At 39.6% G+C, this 20328-nt stretch overlaps 1 protein-coding gene across 1 annotated transcript in view; it reads right to left on the bottom strand.

Annotated features, from left to right (window-relative positions):
• Positions 1–20328, bottom strand: part of SIMC1 (SUMO interacting motifs containing 1) — a 47452-nt gene that overhangs the window by 21876 nt on the left and 5248 nt on the right. The window contains exons 2-6 of the mRNA XM_021673423.2: positions 18916–19148; positions 18067–18136; positions 9724–9878; positions 3413–3565; positions 1396–1524 (exon numbers count right to left, since the gene is read on the bottom strand). Of these exons, the coding sequence (XP_021529098.2) occupies positions 1396–1524; positions 3413–3565; positions 9724–9878; positions 18067–18136; positions 18916–19148 (740 nt within the window). The remainder of the gene's footprint in view (positions 1–1395; positions 1525–3412; positions 3566–9723; positions 9879–18066; positions 18137–18915; positions 19149–20328) is intronic.

Here is a 20328-nt window from a genome sequence, read left to right as displayed (position 1 = left end):
AACTTTGGGAGACTGAGGCAGGAGGATTGCTTGAGCCCAGGAGTTCGAAATTAGCCCGGGCAACATAGCAAGACCCTGTTTCTAAATGAAAAAAAAGAAAAAAAGAAAAAAAGAAAAACAAAACAAATGAGATAATTAATGTGACAATGACAGGCACATTGTACGGACTCAGTAAATGTCTTAATCTTACCAAAGTATTTTAATTAAGTCCTATTACAGTACTATTTGGCATGAGATTTTCTTGTAATAGAGGAAACCAGAGCTGCACAATAGTGTCTTGGTTGTCAGCTGGGAGTTTAGGGATGGGAATGGGAAGGACGCATGGAGCCGATGGAGATCCCTGCAGACAAACATACACCATAATCTCCCCAAGGGGCGCCACGACACAATGACTCTTTATAGTTATTTCCTGTACCAGCAGGTGTTCGTGAATTCATATTCATTCTAGTTTATTTTTCTTCTTGTGGATTTTAAAATTACTGGTTCAAGAAAGGAATCATTGGTTTTAGCCAAAAACCATTTCTTTATCCCTTCCTAATGAAACACTTCACTAATTCATGCTTAGAGAAACTGAATTCCTAATCCTTACTATCTGGGCTCATTCTATAGGTCCAACTCTTTTCATTCTTGGGTCACATCTAGTTCCTTTAATATTGGATATGTCTATTTCATTCACTTACCAAGTCTTTAATGAACACTTATGCCAGGCCTATGGATAAAGATCAGAGAAGGCAGGGCTTAACAGTTAAATTTTTTATTTTTATTTTTTTTGAGACAGTCTCACTCTGTCACCCAGGCTAGAGTGCAGTGACACTCTAACAGCTCACTGCAACTTCCGCCTCCTGGTTCAAGTGATTCTTGTGCCTCAGCCTCCTGGGTAGCTGGGATTACAGGCACCCACCACCACGCCCAGATAATTTTTGTATTTTTAGTAGAGATAGGGTTTCACCATGTTGGCTAGGCTGGTCTTGAACTCCTGACCTCAGGTGATGTGCCCACCTAGACCTCCCAAAGTGCTGGGATTACAGGCATGAGTCACCACATCTGGTCTTAACAGTTAAATCTTGAAAGAAGGGTAAAATTGTTAGGCAAATTGATAAGGTTGGAAAATTTAGGCTCCATTTAGGGTACTGTGCCTCTTCCCAAGAAATTATATCTCAGTTGTAAATGATAATAATTAGTTGAGAACCTCCTTTCCAAAAGTCAAAAATATGGGAATAATCCTTCTAGTATTTTCTTCCTATTTTAATTAGTTTGGAATTTTCTCTCACAAAATTCTGTTCTGACAGGTAACATAAAGAGAAAAGTTAATTTAGTAAAAATGATTTCTAAGAGTTTTTTTTTTTTTTTTTTTTTTTTTAAATAACCACTCTGCCCAACAAAACTAAGACTCACCTCTGGCTCCTCTCAGGAATGTCCAGCACAAACCCAAACATCATCTCAGCAATTTTATTGGAGCTGCAGGTGGGGGTCCTGTCCACCTCTACGGCTATGGAGAGCATCCTCTGAAGCTGGCACACAATCCTGAGTCCAGAACATAGTACACAGATGAATGGGAGGGTCTGGCAAGGAGCCACTCTGTGGCTGGGAGGAGGTCCCCACTAGTGTACATTGAGAGTAGATACTACTAAAGGATCTTATAAAGCACACACAAGGTCAGGGAGAACTGCTCAAGCCATCGGCATGCTTTTATTTGCAATTTCACCTACCTGGATCCCTTTTGCCAGATCATACTATCTGAACCTCTCATAACCTGGGGTTGAGCTGTAAAAGCAAGCTGCTTTTAAATTCAAAAATAGAACCACACAACCTTAAGGATCTAGAGAACTATAAGGATCATCTAATCTATAGCTTCCCTATTTTATAGATGAAAAAACAGGTCCAAAGTGACTCAAAATGATTTAAATTTCTTTGATACAGGAGAAAATATGTATTTGCCATATAGTTTTCTCCTGCTACTGTTTGCTTTACAATAGTTTCTTACTAAGTTCAGTCTCAGAACCTCCCCTGGTGGAACCTGACTTTCTCTCCTATTAGATCTAACTGTGGGAGAGAGCCAGACTGATGTGGCATTAGGAGTCTGGGCAACCTCTCAGAAAGGTGAGCCTGGCCTGACATCAGCCTTTTCTAACATGTGTTATTTGTGATGGAAGAAACGCTTTACTTTCAGAAAATCTGCAGTTAGTAACACAACAGTTGGGCCAGATCAGGAGCTCTGGCATCAGATTCTGGCTCTACAATGATAAGCTGTTCAACCTTCAACAAGTTACTAAACTGCTCTGTGTTCAAGTGTTCTCGGCTATCAAAAGGATGAGCAATAATATCATCTACTTTGTAAACCTGTGAGTGATATATAAAATATCTCACAGATAGGGACTGTCTAGTGATAAGTGGTAGCGGTCTATTATTGTTGATAAGATCATGACAAAATTGACTTTTAGGGGGCCCTATTGTTATTTCTACTAACTTGTATTTATAAATGTTTATTATGATAATTATTATGTGATATTAGCTTCCATGGAAGGAACAGTGTCCACCTGCCTCTTGAGTCTGCATGTGGCACCTGTGGGAGATGCCACTTTAGAGCCTTCCTCAATCTACCCAAATGCTTCATTGTTCCAAAACATTCCCCTTTAGATATAAAATTGTTTCCTAAATTAGTTATAATTAGTTTATAATTTAGGAAACAATCTAAACTTGTAGGCCTTACATAAAAATCAGGTTGGTTCAACAAGATTGTAATATAACATTGTGAATTCAGACAAAAATGCTATATTTGAAATGTCCAGTGTGACTGGCTTTTAACAGTATGATTGACATACAATATTGAGTTGTTTGTACAAGGGTAGCCCTAGCCCCTAAAATCCTGGCATCTCTCAAAAAATGCCAAAGCCACTCAACCCCATAAAAGAAATGCCAGGAATTTCTTTCTGGAGCAGTCTGTGGTAATGAGGCCTGCCTTGGTGTGTTGGAACCTGCAGGCTGAACTGCTATTTTTCTCCCAAGACATGGGGAGAGAAACCCAGGTCCTTGAGGACGCAAGGTTGACAAAACTCATACTACACACCACTCCTTCTCTATGGCAATGGAAACCTGAAGTGACGAGAAGCTGTAACCCTTTACTTATCCTGAAATGCAGGAAACAAAGGGCAGTGTCCTCTAGTGTTTGTTTCATGTCTGTGTTGTGACTTCGTATTCACTTAGTGAAGTCCTAATCATTTTAGGGGTAAAAGCACCTGGTTTTGTTTTACCTTTGGAATTAGAAATTTAGCCTTTAGTTAAGTCTTGAATAAGCATCAGCCTATGTTCTAAGATCTTGTTAATTTGGGGGAAGCTGCTCTTAGGGATTGGTGCTGTTCTCTAAAATACTAAATCCCAAGAGCCCCAGGAAAGATAATTGCCTGCCCCTTACAGCTGATTGGTGTTCTTTGTCCTGTTGGACTGGGAAGAAGGGTGGCTACTGCCGGCTTTCGAGATTCCTGTTCCTGAAGACATTTGATTTCTGTTTGGGGGCTGAGTGAATCCATCTTCAGTTACTGCTTTGACCAGCCACTTGATAACATCCCTGAAATGGAAAAAAGAAAGAAAAGGTTTATTCTTTCTTTTCCTGTACAGAAAAAAAAAAAAAAAAAAGGTTAAAATGCCTGTTGTATTTTTGGTACTCAGAATTACAGCCTTAACCTGGGTCCCCAGATCCCTGGATTTCCCTACAAGCAACAAAAGAGTCCTTCGGTATTTTCAATAATTAAACAAGTCTAATATAAACATCACATTTAACTGCAGTAAGGCTATAAAAGTCAACTAAAGGCTAGGCATGGTGGCTGATGCTTGTAATCCCAGCACTTTGGGAAGGTGAGGTGGGAGGATCTTTTGACACCAGGAGTTTGAGACCAGCCTAAGCAACATAGCAAGAACCCATCTCTCCAAAAAAAAAAAAAAAAAAAAAAAAAAAAAAAAAAAAAAAAGCGAACTAAAATATTAATGTTTTTCTTTGAGTTATAAGTAAGTACTCAAAGGTAACTCTAGGGTCAAACAGTACTATCTGTGTCTTCCTGACCAGGGACATTGCTTAACCAAGTGGAAAGTTGGACTGGATGACCACAGAAATCCTTGCAAGTTCTATATTATTGTCATCTATTAATGTTAACAACTAAGGTTTAGAGTGTGTACAGTGGAATCATACTTTATACAGGGCTGAGGCTCTCTACAAGTTAGTAAGGTAAAAACATCTCATACACTCAAAATTATTTTTAATGATCACTTAGGTAACCTATGTAAAAACAGTAGATTGAATATACACACCTAATTTTGTTCCCTCCTAAAACCCCACTAATATTATAATAAATAACTTTTGAAAAATATCCACAAGGAAGAAGAGAAGAGGAGAGAAGATGATGGCAGTGAAATTTTGAAAGATGGGAGGCAAATGAAGGATACTCACAGAATATTACATAGTAGTCAACATGAATAAACTACATGGACAAATTTTGGTACTATAAAATAGTAAGTGAAAAATAAAATTCTCAACAGATTACATATAGCACGATACCTTTTAATATAATGCTAAAGGAACTAAAGTTAAAATATGTATTTAATAGGAATATATGTATATGCAATAAAACTACATAGAAACAAAAGAAATGAAATAATGACCATGCAGAACGATGATCACCTCAGGTGCAAGGTGGGTGATGAGGGGTGGAGACGGGTTCTTGCTACATTGCTCAGGCTGATGGATGAGGGGTGAGGTAATTGTCAAGTGAGGTAATTGCCTAGTCTTTAATTTGGGAGTAGGCTGAGAGATGCTGATTACAAAATTAAAGGCAACCTTAACTAAGCAAATAAAGCCACTGTATCATGTTTTAAGATGATGTTTAATCCAAGCCTATGACTTAGGCAAAGGAATATGTTTTAACTGACATAGTGGAATTGAGAAACCTAAATCCTAAGCCAGCAGCAGGGAAGACTTATCTTATTTAATCCCATTTACTTAAAATACAAAAAAACAAAACCAAACAAAACAAAACAAACTTCAGTAAACTCTGCAAGCCATAGCACTAGGTTTCTTTGAAGTGAGGGTGAAAGACGGGTAAACTGAAATAAGTAGGAGGTGGGGCATGGTGGCTCATTCTTGTAATCCTAGCACTTTGGGAAGCTCAGGTGGGTAGATTGCTTGAGTCCAAGAGTTTGAGATCAGCTTGGGCAACATGGTGCAACCCAGTCTCTACTAAAAATACAAAAAATTAGCAGGGCATGGTGGCACATGCCAGTAGTCCCACCTACCCAAGAGCCTGAGGTGGGAGGATCACCTGAGCCCAGGGAGGTCAAGGCTGCAGTGAGCTGTGATTGAGCTGCTGCACTCCAGCCTGGGCAACCAGAGTGAGACCTTGCCTGAAAAAAAAAAAAAAAAAGCATGGCTTGAAAAAATTTTTTAGACCTCTAGATCTTCCCCAATCCTGTAGACTACAAGTTAACTTTGTGGAGAGGTAAAATAGAGGGTCTCTGACTGGGATACCAGGCACGGCTTGGAGGCAGACACTGGAGCAAACGGGACACTAAATGAACATATGCATGCTGAATGTAGAGACCCTTGCCATCTTCTCACACGTCTTCCAAAACCCTGGTATCCTGTCTTCATCCTTCATGTAAGAGGTTGAATGTCTTCTCTGTAAAACTGAACCAGCCCAAGTTAAAACCTTGACTTAAGAAATCTTCTTAGAAATGAGAAATCAGTTCCACTTATAGGGAAGTGTAGAAATGACAAGTCCTCCCATGTCTTCAGAGCTTCCATTATCTTTTGAGTCTCGGACCTTTAAATATGGATAGACTATAGACTACCAAGGTTTACCAGACATCTATCGAAAGCTTCTAACGTAAGAGATAGAGGCCGAAATAGCCCCTCCTTCCTTGCAAAAAAGCAAAGTGGAAAAGACAGATATTATGTAGAAGAGAATCAGAGAATAAACAAAAATGAAAATCCCGATTAGCAAAATCAAAGATGTGAGATGATATGGATCCAGGAAAGAAGGAAATAAGAATAGAATACAGTTTATAGTATTATTTTTTTGCAGAGTCAGGCTCTTGCTATGTTGCCCAGGCTGGTCTTGAACTCCTGGCCTCAAGCAATCTTTCCACTCTGGCCCCTGAAAGTGCTAGGATTACAAGCCTAAGCCACTGTGCCCAGCCTATTTGGTGTCATCATAGCTCCATATAGTCTTGAACTCCCAAGCTCAAGTGATCCTTCTGCCTCAGCCTTTCCAATAGCTGAGACTCCATGCACATGCCACCATGCCTGGCTTATTTATTAATTTTAATAAGGAAGAAGCAGAGAAAAAATAAAAGAGCTCTTGGAAATTAGAAAGATAGTAACAAAAGTGAAAAACCCTGTTTATTAGAAATAAAGGATATTTTTCCAGACTGAAATGGCCCACTGAATGCCCAGCACAATGGATGAATATAAACCTAGGACAGGCACATTTGGCAAAAAGAGAACTTTACGAACTTCCAGATGGAAAAACCAGGGCACATACAAAGAATCAGTAATCAAGGTAGCTTATGACTTCTTTTTTCTTCTCCCCTAGACAGGGTCTTGCTCTGTTGCCCAGGCTGGAGTGCAGTGGTGCAGTCCTAGCTCACTGTAACCTCTGCCTACCAGGTTCCAACGATTCTCATGCCTCAGCCTCCTGAGTAGCTGGGATTACAGAAGTGCACCACCATGCCTGGCTATTTTTGTATTTTTAGTAGAGATGGGGTTTTGAGGCCAGGCTGGTCTCAAACTTCTGGTCTCATGTGATCTACCCACCCTGGTCTCCCAAAGTGCTGGGATTACAGGCCTCAGCCACCATGCCTGGCCTAAAATGCCTTTATTTATTTATGAGACGGAGTTTCCCCTCTTGTTGCCCAGGCTGCGGTGCAATGGCGCAATCTCGGCTCACTGCAACCTCCATCTCCTGGGTTTAAGCAATTCTCCTGCCTCAGCCTCTGAAGTAGTGGGATTACAGATGCCTGCCACTATGCCTAGAGATGGGGTTTCACCATGTTGGCTAGGCTGGTGTCAAACTCCTGACCTCAAGTGATACCCACCTCAGCCTCCCAAAGTGCTGGGATTACAGGTATGAGCCACTGCGCCTGGCCTTAAATGCCTGTCTTTAATCCCAAGAGACACCCTGTACAGTGAGAGACTCATACCACAAGAGGTGAAAATGAAAGCAACCAAGAGAACAGTGCCTCGTGTATCCCACTCACTCTAATGCCTAGGCTCGCAAAGCATAATGGTAGATGGACTTGTTCTCATTACATAAATTAGTTTTCACTTTTTAAAATTTAGTTTTTATTTGCTTTTGAGACAGAGTCTCGCTCTGTCACCCAGGCTAAAGTGCAGTGGTGTGATCTCTGCTTACTGCAACCTCTGCCTCCCAGGTTCAACAATTCTCCTGCCTCAATCTCCCAAGTAGCTGGGATTACAGGCGCATGCCACCACGCCCGGTTAATTTTTGTATTTTTAGTAGAGATGAGATTTTACCATGTTGGCCGGGCTGGTCTTGAACTCTTGAGCTCAGGTGATCTGCCCACCCTGGCCTCCTAAAGTGCTGAGATTACAGGCGTGACCCACCGTCCCTGGCCAACTTTTCACTTTAAAATTCAACTATACTGTCTTGTGCTCTTTGTCAATTCTCTACTTACTAATTTTGTACCCCTAAAATTATTACCATTTAATCTTTAGATAAAATACCACATATAGGGAAATGAATATGGACATGCAAACCAAGGGGGTGGGAAAGCTGACCAATACCCAAAACATAACAAAATGTCCTCCTTTTTATTAGAGGATTTATCATAGTCAATGACCCATGTTGACCTGTGAATACTACTTTCAACAAATGTGTAAGAACACATGAGAACATAAATATGACTGGAAGGCATTTAATGCATCCAATCTACTGAACATCGTAGCTTAGCCCAGCCTTCAATGCTGCTCTGAACAAAGAGATGCTGGTACGCCCTTTTAGTAAAAGCCATTTCCAAAAAAGCAAGGGATGTTCAGATGCTCCTCAACCTACAATGGGGTTACATCTGGATAAACCCATCTGATATAGTTTGGATATTTGTCCCCTCCAAATCTCATGTTGATGTGATCCCCAGTGTTGGAGATGGGGCCTAGCAGAAGATGTTTGGGTCATGGAGACAGATCCTTCATAAAAGTCTTGATGCTGTACTCATGGTAACAACTGAGTTCTCACTCTATTAGTTCACTTGAGAGCCAGTTGTTTGAAAGAGGTTGGCACTATCCCCCTGCCCCCTGTCTTCCTTCCTCCCTTGCCAGGTGATACTCCAGCTCTCCTTCACCTTGTGCCATGAGTGGAAGCTTCCTGAAGCCCTCACCAGAAGCAGATGCTGGAGCCATGCTTCTTGTACAGTTTGCAGAATTGAGAGCCAAATAAACCTCTTTTCTTTATAAATCACCCACCCTCAGGCATTCCTTTATGGCAACACAAAGGGACTAAGACACCATCATAAGTTGAAAATATTATAAGTTGAAAAGGCATTTAATGCACCCAATCTACTGAACATTGTAGCTTAGTCCAGCCTACCTTAAATGTGATCAGGACACTGACAGCTTACACTTTGGGCAAAATCATCAAACACAAAGCCTATTTTATAATGAAGTGTTGAATATTTTATGTAATTTATTGAGTACTATACTGAAAATGAAAAACAGAGTGTTTGTTGGGTACTTGAGGCATGGTTTCTACTGAATGGGTATTACTTCTGTATCAATGTAAAGCCAAAAAAAATCCTAAGTCAAACCCTCAAGAGTCAGGACTGTCTGTAGTTCCAAAAGGAAAATTCCAGCCTAAAATCCCTACCCTAAAGATCATATTTTCCCCTCTTGGTATAAGCATAGTAGTTCCATGCTTCCAGAAGCTCTGATTCTGCAAAAAAAGAACATATGCTTACTATCTATTGTACCTTACTGTCAGTCACATGACCTATTGTTATGAATATTACTTTTCAGAAACTAATAGTGACAAATGAGATTTATAGTGAGGTTCATCAGGAGGATAGAAACAAATGTACATTAATAAAAATGAAAAAGTTTTATGTAAGTTAGGGTTTCCCCCTGGATCTCATAACATTGTGGACAGTATCGAAATAGACCAAAGAAAGTCTGTTGGTCTTGAGAGAAAAATCACTCAAGCTATGTGGAAACTGCCACGCTGTTGGTTTCTTTTATGATTATCAGGAGGGGTTTCTTTTATGATTATCTATAGTTTTATTTTTTAAAATTAATTAGTTTTTTTTGAGACAGAGTCTTGCTGTCACCCAGGCTGGAATGCAGTGGCATATTCTCAGCTCACTGCAACCTCCACCTCCTGGGTTCAAGTGATTCTCCCACTTCAGCCTCCCAAGTAGCTGGAATTACAGGCATGCGCCAATACGCCCTGCTAATTTTTGTATTTTTGTAGAGACACGGTTTTGCCATGTTGTCTAGGCTGGTTTCGAACTCCTGACCACGAGTGATTCGCCCGACCTGGCCTCCCAAGGTCCTGGGATTACAGGTGTGAAGCACTGCACCCGGCCTATCTATAGTTTTAATAATTAGCCCTATTTACACTATCTACTGACTAGAAAACCTCTTCCAGCTGATATTCTCTAGCCTTCAGCAGCTGCCCACCTATATCCCTTACCTCTTCTCATCTCAGGGCTCAGGTGGCTGCTTACCTGACATTGTGGGGTTGCTTGTCACAGGACAGCACCATGTTTGCAATGGACTGCTGCAGGTGCTGCCGTTGCCTCCTCAGGGTCTGCTGGAAGTCATCTTCCAGGGTCTGAACTACGTAACGCAGGAAAAGGACTCGCCCAGGCAGAGTTTGTCCCTGTAGGAAAAAGAATGAGAAGTCAGTCTTTCTTCTCAGTCTCCTGGATGACAGTCAACATGGGGCTCTCATAAATAGCAAGTCCAAGAGAAGGCCATGCATCAGCAAGTATGCCTGTGCTTAAAAGAGAGGCTCCTAGAGATGGCAGGTAGTCTGGGTCATTATGAGAGAGGTCAAATAGGGTGACTGCTGAAAGAATCATACCTTATAAGATTTCAGAAACCATTTAAAAAAAAATTTTCAAGTATTATTACTTATTTGAAAGATCTAGGCATCTGCTGATACTCATAATTTTCTAACACCTGAGCTGCAACCAGATAACTACTGGAATCCTAGGATTGTAGATCATTTGATTTAAAAGACAGCCATGGGAAGTCAATCTCTCCCTCTCACGGAACCTATCAACCTCAGGATAACCCAAAACTATGGATGGCAAAACAGAGAAAGAGAAACTGGTTCTTTAATGACTGCTGTGCTGCTAGATCAAACTGCCATGATGTCCACTCTACTGATGAACTTCCAGTCATGTGTGCTGATTGAGCCACGGCTATTGACTTGGCTTAACTTGACGGCTGGGCCAAGCCTCAGTTCGGTATTCCGTTACAGGTGAAATGATCCTGACAAACAGTTAAAGAGCAAGGGCTTTAGAGGCATGAAGCATTCAGTTTTCGTTGCTGTTTGTTTTAGACCTAGCTCTGTCTCTTATTAACCCCTCTAGGTCTTAGTGTCCTTGTAGTTTACATGGGGATAATTCTAACCTTACCAAAGACAGCATAAGTACTTGTCACACAGTAGGCAGGCATGCACAATTTGTTGGTTCCCCTTTACTAGGAGACAAGTGCTGAGAGCTTAGGCTTCAAACTTGAAAGAATAAGAAGGCACCAGACTATTTCTGGACTATGTGGAAACCTCCGAACTCAAGGGAATAGGTATATTTTCCCAGAACATAAACCAAGGGACCAGAATATGATTCAGTCAGTAGGAAACGGAGTGACCATTCTAAGTACATATCATTTCTTTATTTTTTGGGAGGAGGTAACAATATCTTTGTCTTCCAAATGTGTTTATTTTTCTCTAATCCTTGATACCTGATGCAAATGCTTTTTTAAAAAATCAAGTAATTGTGCTAGACTTTTGATAAAAAGAAAGTCTTCTACTGACACCACTCTCCACCACCACTTGTCTCCTCCAGTATCCTAGAATAATTTTTAACTCAATCTTCTAGAAGTCACCATAAACATCTCTAAGGAAATAGGCTTTTATTATGATTTTTTGATTTATCAACTGTAGACATTACCTATTGGTTTCTGTTACGCTAGATAAGAATTTAACTTACTTAAGCCAATCCCTCACCTCTTCTCTTTCTAAAATAAATGTATCTCCATCATCTATAGACGGTATCTCTTGACTCCCCATTTTGGAAGATATGAATGTTATGCCAGCCCTACTATTTTCAGAGGTCCTGTACCTTTTCATCTCTCAACCTTTATCTTCTATACTTCCATTTTACATTGCCAAGGCTAATAAAATTATCTCCTATGCTTTGTATATAAATTGATTCTAAATATTACAACTAGTGTTTACAATATCAGGATTATGTTAAAAGTATTTACTAAACACTTTTACTAAATACTTTTAGTAAATCCTTACAGTATACTAAGAAAATCATCCCTTTCTTGTGAAGTATTTTTGTTTTCCCCACTCCTTTAACTATTTCTCATTATAATATACCTCTTTCAACTCCTCAAGAATAGTGCTGAATCTTGAGAATACCCTTTTTTCCCCAAATGATTCTTTTTTTATTTTTAAAAATCATGTCGGCTGAACATAGTCACTCATGCCTGTAATCCCAGAACTCTGGGAGGCTGAGGCGGGAGGATCATCTGAGGCCAGGAGTTTAAGACCAGCCCAGGAAACATAGCAAGACCCCATCTCTACAAAAATAAAAATAAAAAAATTAGTCAGGCATGATAGCATGTGCCTGTAGTCCTAGCTACTTAAGAAGCTGAGGCAGGAGGGATCACTTGAGCTCAGGAGGTCATGGCTGCAGTGAGTTATGATCATGCCACTGCACTCCAGCCTGGGTGACACAGCAAGAGACCCTGTTTCAAAACTACATGAAATAAAACAACTTTATTAACATACCATAAAATTCAGCTATTTTAAAAGTACAATTAAATGATTTGTAGTAAACCTACTGAGTTGTGCAAACGTTACCATTATCTACTTTTTAGAACATTTCCATCACCCCAGAAGATGGCCTCATGGGCACTTAAGTTCCCTTTCCAATCACCAGGCCAAGGCAACCACTCATCTGCTTTCTGTCTCTCTAGATTTGCCTTTCCTGGACATTTCTTATAAATAGAATTATATAATATGTAATATTTTGCATGTGGTTTCTTTCACTTAGCTTAATTTTTTTTAGGTTTTCCCATATTGTAGTATGCATCAATAGGTCACTGGTTTTTATTACTGAATAGTATTTCATTTTGTTCATCCGTTCACCAGCTGATGAACATTTGGGTTATTTTCACATTTTGGCTATCATGCCTAACACTACTATGAACATTCGCATGTAAGTCTTTGGTTGACAGGGGTTTTCATTTTTGTTGGGTCTATATCTAGAATTGGAATAGATAGGGTGAATGATAAATTTGTATTCAATTTTTACAGAAACTGTCAAAACGTTTTCCAAAGTGCCTGTACTATTTACATTCTGACCAGCAATGTATGAGACTTACTGTTCTTCACATTCTTGGCAATGTTTGTTATTGTCTGTTTTCTTTTCTTTAAACAATGTTTAAAAATTGTGATAAAAACCACATTAGCATTAAATTTACTATCTTAAACACTTTTAAGTGTACATTTCAGTAGTGTTAAGTATATTCACAGTCCTATAACAGATCCCCACAACTATCTTGCAAAACTGAAAGAAACTCTATAACCATTGAACAACTTCCCATTTCACACTTTCTCATGCTGTTTTCCATAGCAGTTGCACCACTTTACAATCCCACCAAGAGTGCGCAAAGGTTCTAATTTCTCCAAATCATTGCCCACACTTATTTTTGTTTTTTAAAAAATAGTGGCCATTCTAATGGGTATGAGGTGACATTGCATTGTGATTTTGATTTGCATACCTCTACTGACTAGTTATAGAGTATCTTTTCAGAAGTTTGCTGGCCATTTGTATATCATCTTTGGAGAAATGTCTATATAAGTGCTCTGCCCATTTTTAAACTGGGTTATTCATTTGTTGTTGAGTTGCTGGAGTTCTTTACATATTCTGGATATTAACCCTCATCAGATATATGATTTACAAATATTTTCTCCCATCGCATCGGCTGTCTTTTCACTGTATTTTTCTATTTTCTATTTTTATTGCTCACTCTGTTGATGCATAGAAGTTCTGAAGTTCAATGTAGTACTATTTGTCTATTTTTGCTGCCTGTGCTTTCGGTGTCATATTCAAGAAATCAATTGCCAAATCCAATGTCATGATCCCTTCTCCCAAGCTTTCTTCAATGAATTTTATAGATTTGAGTCTTATATTCAGGTCTTTAATGTTTAGAGTCCAACTTCATTCTTTTGCAAGTGGATATCCACTTTTTCCTATGACACTAAAAGACTGTAAGAGACTGTCTTTTCACCACTGAGTAGTCTTGGCACCCTTAATGAAGATCACTTGACCATGTACTCAGAGGTCTTTATTCCGTATGTCTGGGCTCTTTATTCCATATGTCTATCTTTTTGCTTGTACCACACGGTTTTGATTACTGTAGCTTTATGTTTTACAGTCAAGAAGTGTGAGAACTCCAACTTTGTTCTTTTTATTTCAAGATTGCTTTGGCTATTTGGTATCCTTTGCAAGATACGAACTGTTTTTTTTTTTTTTTTAAAGACAGAGTCTTACTCTGTCACCCAGGTTGGAGTGCAGTGGTGTGGTCTCAGCTCACTGCAACCTCTGCCTCCTGGGTTCAAGCAATTCTCCTGCCTCAGCCTCCTGAGTAGCTGAGATTACAGGTGCCCACCATCACGTCTGGCTAAAGACACCAATTCCTGAAAGACTAAAAGTTGGTGTCCCAATAAAATTCATATTGAACCCCCTTAGGATTCAGTATGAATTTTAGGATGGATTTTTCTATTTCTCCAAAAAAAAAAAAAAAAAATGCTGTTGGGATTTTGATGAGAATTTTGTTGAACCTATAGATCACTCTGGGTAGTACTTACATCTTAACTATATTAAGTCTTCCACTCCATGAATATAGGAAGCCTTACCATTTATTGGTGTCTCATTTCTTTCAACAACATTTTGTAGTTTTCAGCGTACAAACTTTCACCTCCAGATTTATGTCATTCTAGTTAAAAAACTTCAATTGCACACAAAAACCTCTACTTAATTTGCCTCAAGTTCTCTTTAATTTCTCGTGAGATTTTTTTTCTCTGAACCACTGTTGTGTGTTGTCTAGTTGCCACATATTTGTGGGTTTTCCAGATTTCATTCTGCTATTGATTTCTAGTTTCATTCCATTGCGATTGGAAGATAATTGGTATAATGTCAATGTTTTTTATATTTTGTAAGTCTTGTTTGGTGGTCCAACATGTGGTTTAACTGGAAAAAATTCCATGTACGCTTCAGAAGAATGTGTGTTCTGCTATTGTTGGGTGAAATGTTTTGCAAGTGTCTATGTTTAAGTGGCTTATAGTATTGTTCAAGTCCTTTGTTTCCTTATTGATTTTTTGTTTGGCTATTTTATCCATTATTGAAAGTGGGGTATTGAATCTCCTACTATTATTGTGTTATTTATTCTTTCAATTCTGTCAATGTTTGTTTTATATATTTAGGAGGTCTGATGTTTGGCACATATATATTTGTAATTGTTATATTTCTTGGTGAATTGACTCTTTTATTATATAATGTCCTTCTTTGCCGCTTGTAACAGTTTTTGACTTAAAGTCTTTTTGTGTTGTATTATTATAGCCACTCTTGCTCTCTTTGGGTTACCTTTGTGAGGAATATCTTTTCTCATCCTTTCACTTTCAGTAAGTCTTTCTTTCTTTCCTTTCCTTTTCTTTCTCTCGCTCTGTTACCCAACTAGAGTGCAGTGGCACTTTGATAGCCTACAGTCACCCGACTGGAGTACAATGGCACTATGATAGCCTACTGTAGCCTAAAACTCCTGGGTTCCAGGGATCCTCCCACCTCAACCTCCACAGTACCTGGGACAACAGGTATGTGCTACCATGCCTACCAATTAAAAGAATTTTTTTTAAGAGATAGAGTCTTTCTATGTTGTCTAGACTGGTCTTGATCTCCTCTCCTCAAGCAATCCTCTATGTTGGTCTCCCAAAGTGCTGGAATTACAGGCATGAGCCATTACAACTGGCCATAAGAATTTGGTATTTGAAAAGATATAAAGTGAGACTCTTGTATATAGCATATAGTTGGATGCTGGTTTTTAGTCCATTCAGTTAATCTCTGTCTTTTAATTGGGGACTTTAATCTATTTGCATTTAAAATAATTACTGACAGGGAAGAACTTACTATTGCCATATTAATTATTTCCTATATGTCTTGTAGCCTTTTCAGGCCTCCTTTCCTTTCTTATTGCCTTTCTTTCTTTCTTTTTTTTTTTTTGAGACAGAGTTTCGCTCTTGTTACCCAGGCTGGAGTGCAATGGCGCGATCTCGGCTCACCGCAACCTCCGCCTCCTGGGTTCAGGCAATTCTCCTGCCTCATCCTCCTGAGTAGCTGGGATTACAGGCACGCGCCACCATGCCCAGCTAATTTTTTGTATTTTTAATAGAGACGGGGTTTCACCATGTTGACCAGGATGGTCTCGATCTCTTGACCTCGTGATCCACCCGCCTCGGCCTCCCAAAGTGCTGGGATTACAGGCGTGAGCCACCGTGTCTTATTGCCTTTCTTCATTTTTCATCGATTTTTTTGTAGTGACATGCTTTGATTTCTTTCTCATTTCCTTTTGGGTATATTCTATAGAGGTCTTACTTGAAGTTACCATTAAGATTACATAACATATCTTAAAGTTATAACAATCTAGTTTAACAACTTCAGTTGCACACAAAAACCTCTACTTCTTTACTACTCCATCCCAATTTATGTTATCAGTGTTATAAGTTACATCTTTATATGCTATATACCCATAACTTATTTTATTTTTTGAGATGGAGTCTTGCTCTGTCACCCAAGCTGGAGTGCAGTGGCATGATTTTGGCTCACTGTAAACTCCGCCTCCTGGGTTCAAGCAATTTCGTGCCTCAGCCTCCCAAGTAGCTGAGACTGCAGGCATGTGCTACCATGCCCGGCTAATTTTTGTATTTTTAGTAGAGACAGGGTTTCACCATGTTGGCTGAACTGGTCTCGACCTCCTGACCTCAGGTGATACACCCACCTTGGCCTTCCACTCCAGGCCAGGTGCGGTGGCTCATGCCTGTAATTCCAGCACTTTGGGAGGTCGAGGTGGGCGGACAAGCCAGGCAGCCTCCAGACAAGCTAGTACATTGCATGCATGGTCCACTCTTTTGTTTCTGGCCCAAAGAAGGTGCCAAGGTATGGGAGGTTTTCTCTTGGTTGAACCATGCTATGCCAGGAAGGGAGAGGGATGTGGGCATGGAAAATGCTACAGACTTTCCTAGCACTTTTGATAGAGTACATTCGTAGTTATGCATTGGCCTGGGCACTGAAGCTCCTTAATTCAGCTACAGAGTTCTCACAACGATATTATGGTTTATATATTGTTAATTCAGTGACTCCATGGAGTAACAAGGGCCTGGGGCTTCCGAGTCTACCATCTTGCTGATGTCTCCCAGATCGTTAATACTTAAAGCCCTCTGTTACTGCACTCCAACCTGGACTAATTGCTCCCTAGTTCTGCTATTCATTGTCATCTTGGGACTTCTCTTCAATACTCTCCTAGATTAAATCTGATGTTCCCTGGATCCCATGCCTCCCCACTTTTTTTGATTACTTCTTCATTCTTTTGATATACTACCTCAGGTAACCTCCTAAGAAACAAGGTGTGGGGATATATTTTCAAATTCCTGCATAGCTGGAAATGTCTTAATTCTACCCTCACACTTAACTGATAGTTTGGCTAAGTACAGAATTCTAAGTTGAAAGTAATTTGTTTTAGCCAATTGCTTTAGGTGAGCAGACAAAAAGTTGGCAATTAAACTTGGGGAGCCCTAAAGGTCAGAATGTGGAAGACCTTTTTCCTGTAGCACCAACTCTGTACCAGCTGTCTTTGTTTATTACAGATGGTTCATTCAACTTTTTTAGACAATAAATTCTCTGACTTTTTGCGGGAAGGTAGGTAACCTGGCTACTGAACCTTCTGTCCTCATCAATGAAGAGGAGGTTGGCTGTTCCATCCACAAACTTTCAATAAATATCCATTTACAGCCCACATCTGACTCCTGCCCTCTATTGGATATTGTGTTTCTAAGTCCAAGACCTATCTGGTGCTCTAAAGGGAATATTGTCCTTCCTTGGCTGTAGCCTCTCTACATGTGTGTGGCTTTCTCTGCCCAGCTTCATCAGTTATCACTCTTAAATTCTCTGTAGGTCTCCCTAAGCTTCATTCACGTCTACTATCCTTCCCCTTTTTTCACAGCCATGAATTTATAACTGTCTCTATTCATTTACTGTTACTTCTTAATGGAATCTCAACAAGAGGGACAAGTAAATGTACTAAATCTTGAACTGGAAGATAGCACATACCATTTCAATAGGAATTTTTTGGCAGGGGTGGGAATATCAGGAGGGAATAATGATGTAGACTTTATTACCAGATTTGCTGTTACTTTTCTTTTTTCTTAAAGACAGAGTCATGCTCTGTCACCCAGGCTGGAGTGCAGTGTTGTGATCATGGATTACTGTAGCCTCGACCTCCTAGGCTCAAGCAGTCCTCTTCCCTTAGCCTCAGCCTCGCATGTAGCTGGGACTACAGGAATATATCACCAGGCCTGGCTAAGTTTTTGATTTTTTTTTTTTTTTTTTTTGTAGTGATAGGGTCTCACTTTGTTGCCCAGGCTGAACTCCTGGGCTCAAACTGTCCTGCTTCAGCCTCCCAAAATGCTGGGATTAAAGGTGTGAGCCATGGTACCTGGTATCACCTTTCTTTATAAGCTTCCCCTGCAGAAGACATAACCTCATAATGGTTGTTACCTCTTCCTCCATGACATAGGTGAGCAGTTTCCAGTCCCACTCCACTGTCTTGGCATTGGCTGGATGTAGCCTGAAATTCAAGTGAAATTAATTAGAATTATGGAGAATTTACTAGGAGAAGGGATGGAATCTGGAAGGTGATAGAAGGAAGAAACCTCCTCTTATCTGCCATGCTCTTGCCCACCCTCTAGTATCATACCATGTCAGTCTGAGAGTAATGGAACTTCATTGTTTTTTGCCAGCCAGTGTCCACTCCCCTTTTGGAAAGCATTAATATATAATTTTGTCTTAAGAAGCCAATTCTTCACTACTCTTAGCCAGCTAGTTTTACCTACCAGAACCCCAAAATGAAGTATGTGACATTTTTAGCCAATCATGCTATTCTGTCCCTCAATTCACAGTGATTGGCTCAAAGATATGGTCCTGTCTCTCATTAGGCCAATTAAATCCTAAAAGACTCAATTTCAGAACTCTTGTGTGACTATAAGGGTAACAGACACTCTCTCCCACTGGGAGTGTCAAAAAGCCTGAGGCTGAGAGGGCTACCACATGCAGTCCCCAGACAGAACCAAAGTAGAGCTGAAAAATGAATCCTAGTAGCCATTTTTTGTATACTGAATCAAGTCACATCTTATTCTTAGGTTTCTAGAAACATGAGCCATTAAATTCTCTTTTACCAGTAGTTAAGGCCTGTTTGGATTGGGTTTCCTATCATCTGCAATTCAAATAACACCAATATACTAAGTCACCCTCTGTAAGGTTAGGTTAAAAAAGCCTGTCAAGAGAAAGCTATGCCTGAGTCCAAGATCCCTAGAAGATTCGCCAACAGCCAGAGGTTACGGTTCATACTGTTGAATTTTCATCAGAAGCATGTAGGCCTCCTTTAGGACATCCACAGTTTCAGAGTCACTGAGCAAGATTTTCTGGATGATGTGAGCCACAATTTCTCTTGGTGGGTAATGCTGGGGTGACACAAAGTCCATCAAAAACTGCACAGTCCCCAGGGGAAAATTCTCTTCAATGGTATTTGCTACCATTCTTAGTCTTCGATGAGGGATGGGTTCTAATTTTTGACCCTTGTTCTGGAGAGATAAGAAGAAAATTAGGAGGGATTTCTATAATATACAAAAACAAGAGGTTCTAGAATAGGTTGAAGATAGCAAAGTTTTCCAGGCATTTGAAATATTTCATAATTAAAAAAATAAGAGGCTGGGTGCAGTGGCCTATAATCCCAGCACTCTGGGAAGCCAAGGCAGGCAGATTGCTTGACATCAGGAGTTTGAGAGCAGCCTAGCCAACATGGTGAAATCCCATCTCTACTAAAAATGCAACTATGAGCCAGGTGTGGTGGCATGCATCTATAGTCCCAGCTACTCGAAAGGCTGAGACACGAGAACTGCTTGAACCCGGAAGGCGGAAGTTGCAGTGAGCCGAGATGGCATTACTGTACTCCAGCCTGGGTGACAGAGCAAGACTCTGTCTCAAAACAGACAGACAAAAAAGAGCTTTATCTAAAAAACTTTTAATAACACGGGAAAAAGCTTACATAAAGTTAAAAAATAAGAATTCAAAATTCTACATATAACACGATTTAACCCATGTTAAAATATAGCATAGACAGAAAAATACAAAAGGTTCAAGAGGTAGCCTAGCTTGATTTTGGGGTGAGGGTAACTAGAGACTTAGGGGTAGCTGTGATACTATCTCAGCTAATGAAATAGAGAGATAAGAAAGCAGTTTTAAATTTGGTTGTTAGGAGAAGAATTCCATTTTTTTGTGTGTGAGAACAGTAAATATTAAGTTGCTTCTTCCCCCAAAAAATATGTATATAAAGACTGAGAGAGAATATGTGAAAAGTAATTTTCTATTATGTGGGTGGTAGAATTAGGGGTTGTTTTTCGTCTATGTGCTCTTCCATATTTTTCAATTTTTCCATAATGGACACTTAATACTCTTATAATTAGAAGAAAACAATTTTAAAGTTTGATTGATATGAGGATTTAATAACAATAAATTTTGAACTTTTTTTTAAGAGAAAAAAGAAAGAAAGAAAGAAAAAGAGAAAAGAAAGAAAGCAAGAAGGAAAGAAAAAAAGAATGAAAGAGAGAAAGAAAGAGGAAGAGAAAGAGGGAGAGAGAACGGGAATCTTGCTCTATTGCCCAGGCTAGAATGCAGTAAAAAAATGGGTATTAAAAACCTCTTTTATGCCAATAATTGTGCTTAACAATGGAGACAGGAAGGAATAAGGGAGGAAAATAACAA

The sequence above is a fragment of the Aotus nancymaae genome, unplaced genomic scaffold, assembly GCF_030222135.1.
Source record: "Aotus nancymaae isolate 86718 unplaced genomic scaffold, 86718_ANA_hifiasm-v0.15.2.pri h1tg000015l_1, whole genome shotgun sequence".
Classification (NCBI taxonomy): domain Eukaryota; kingdom Metazoa; phylum Chordata; class Mammalia; order Primates; family Aotidae; genus Aotus; species Aotus nancymaae.
This window is presented reverse-complemented; position numbering and strand designations above follow the sequence as displayed.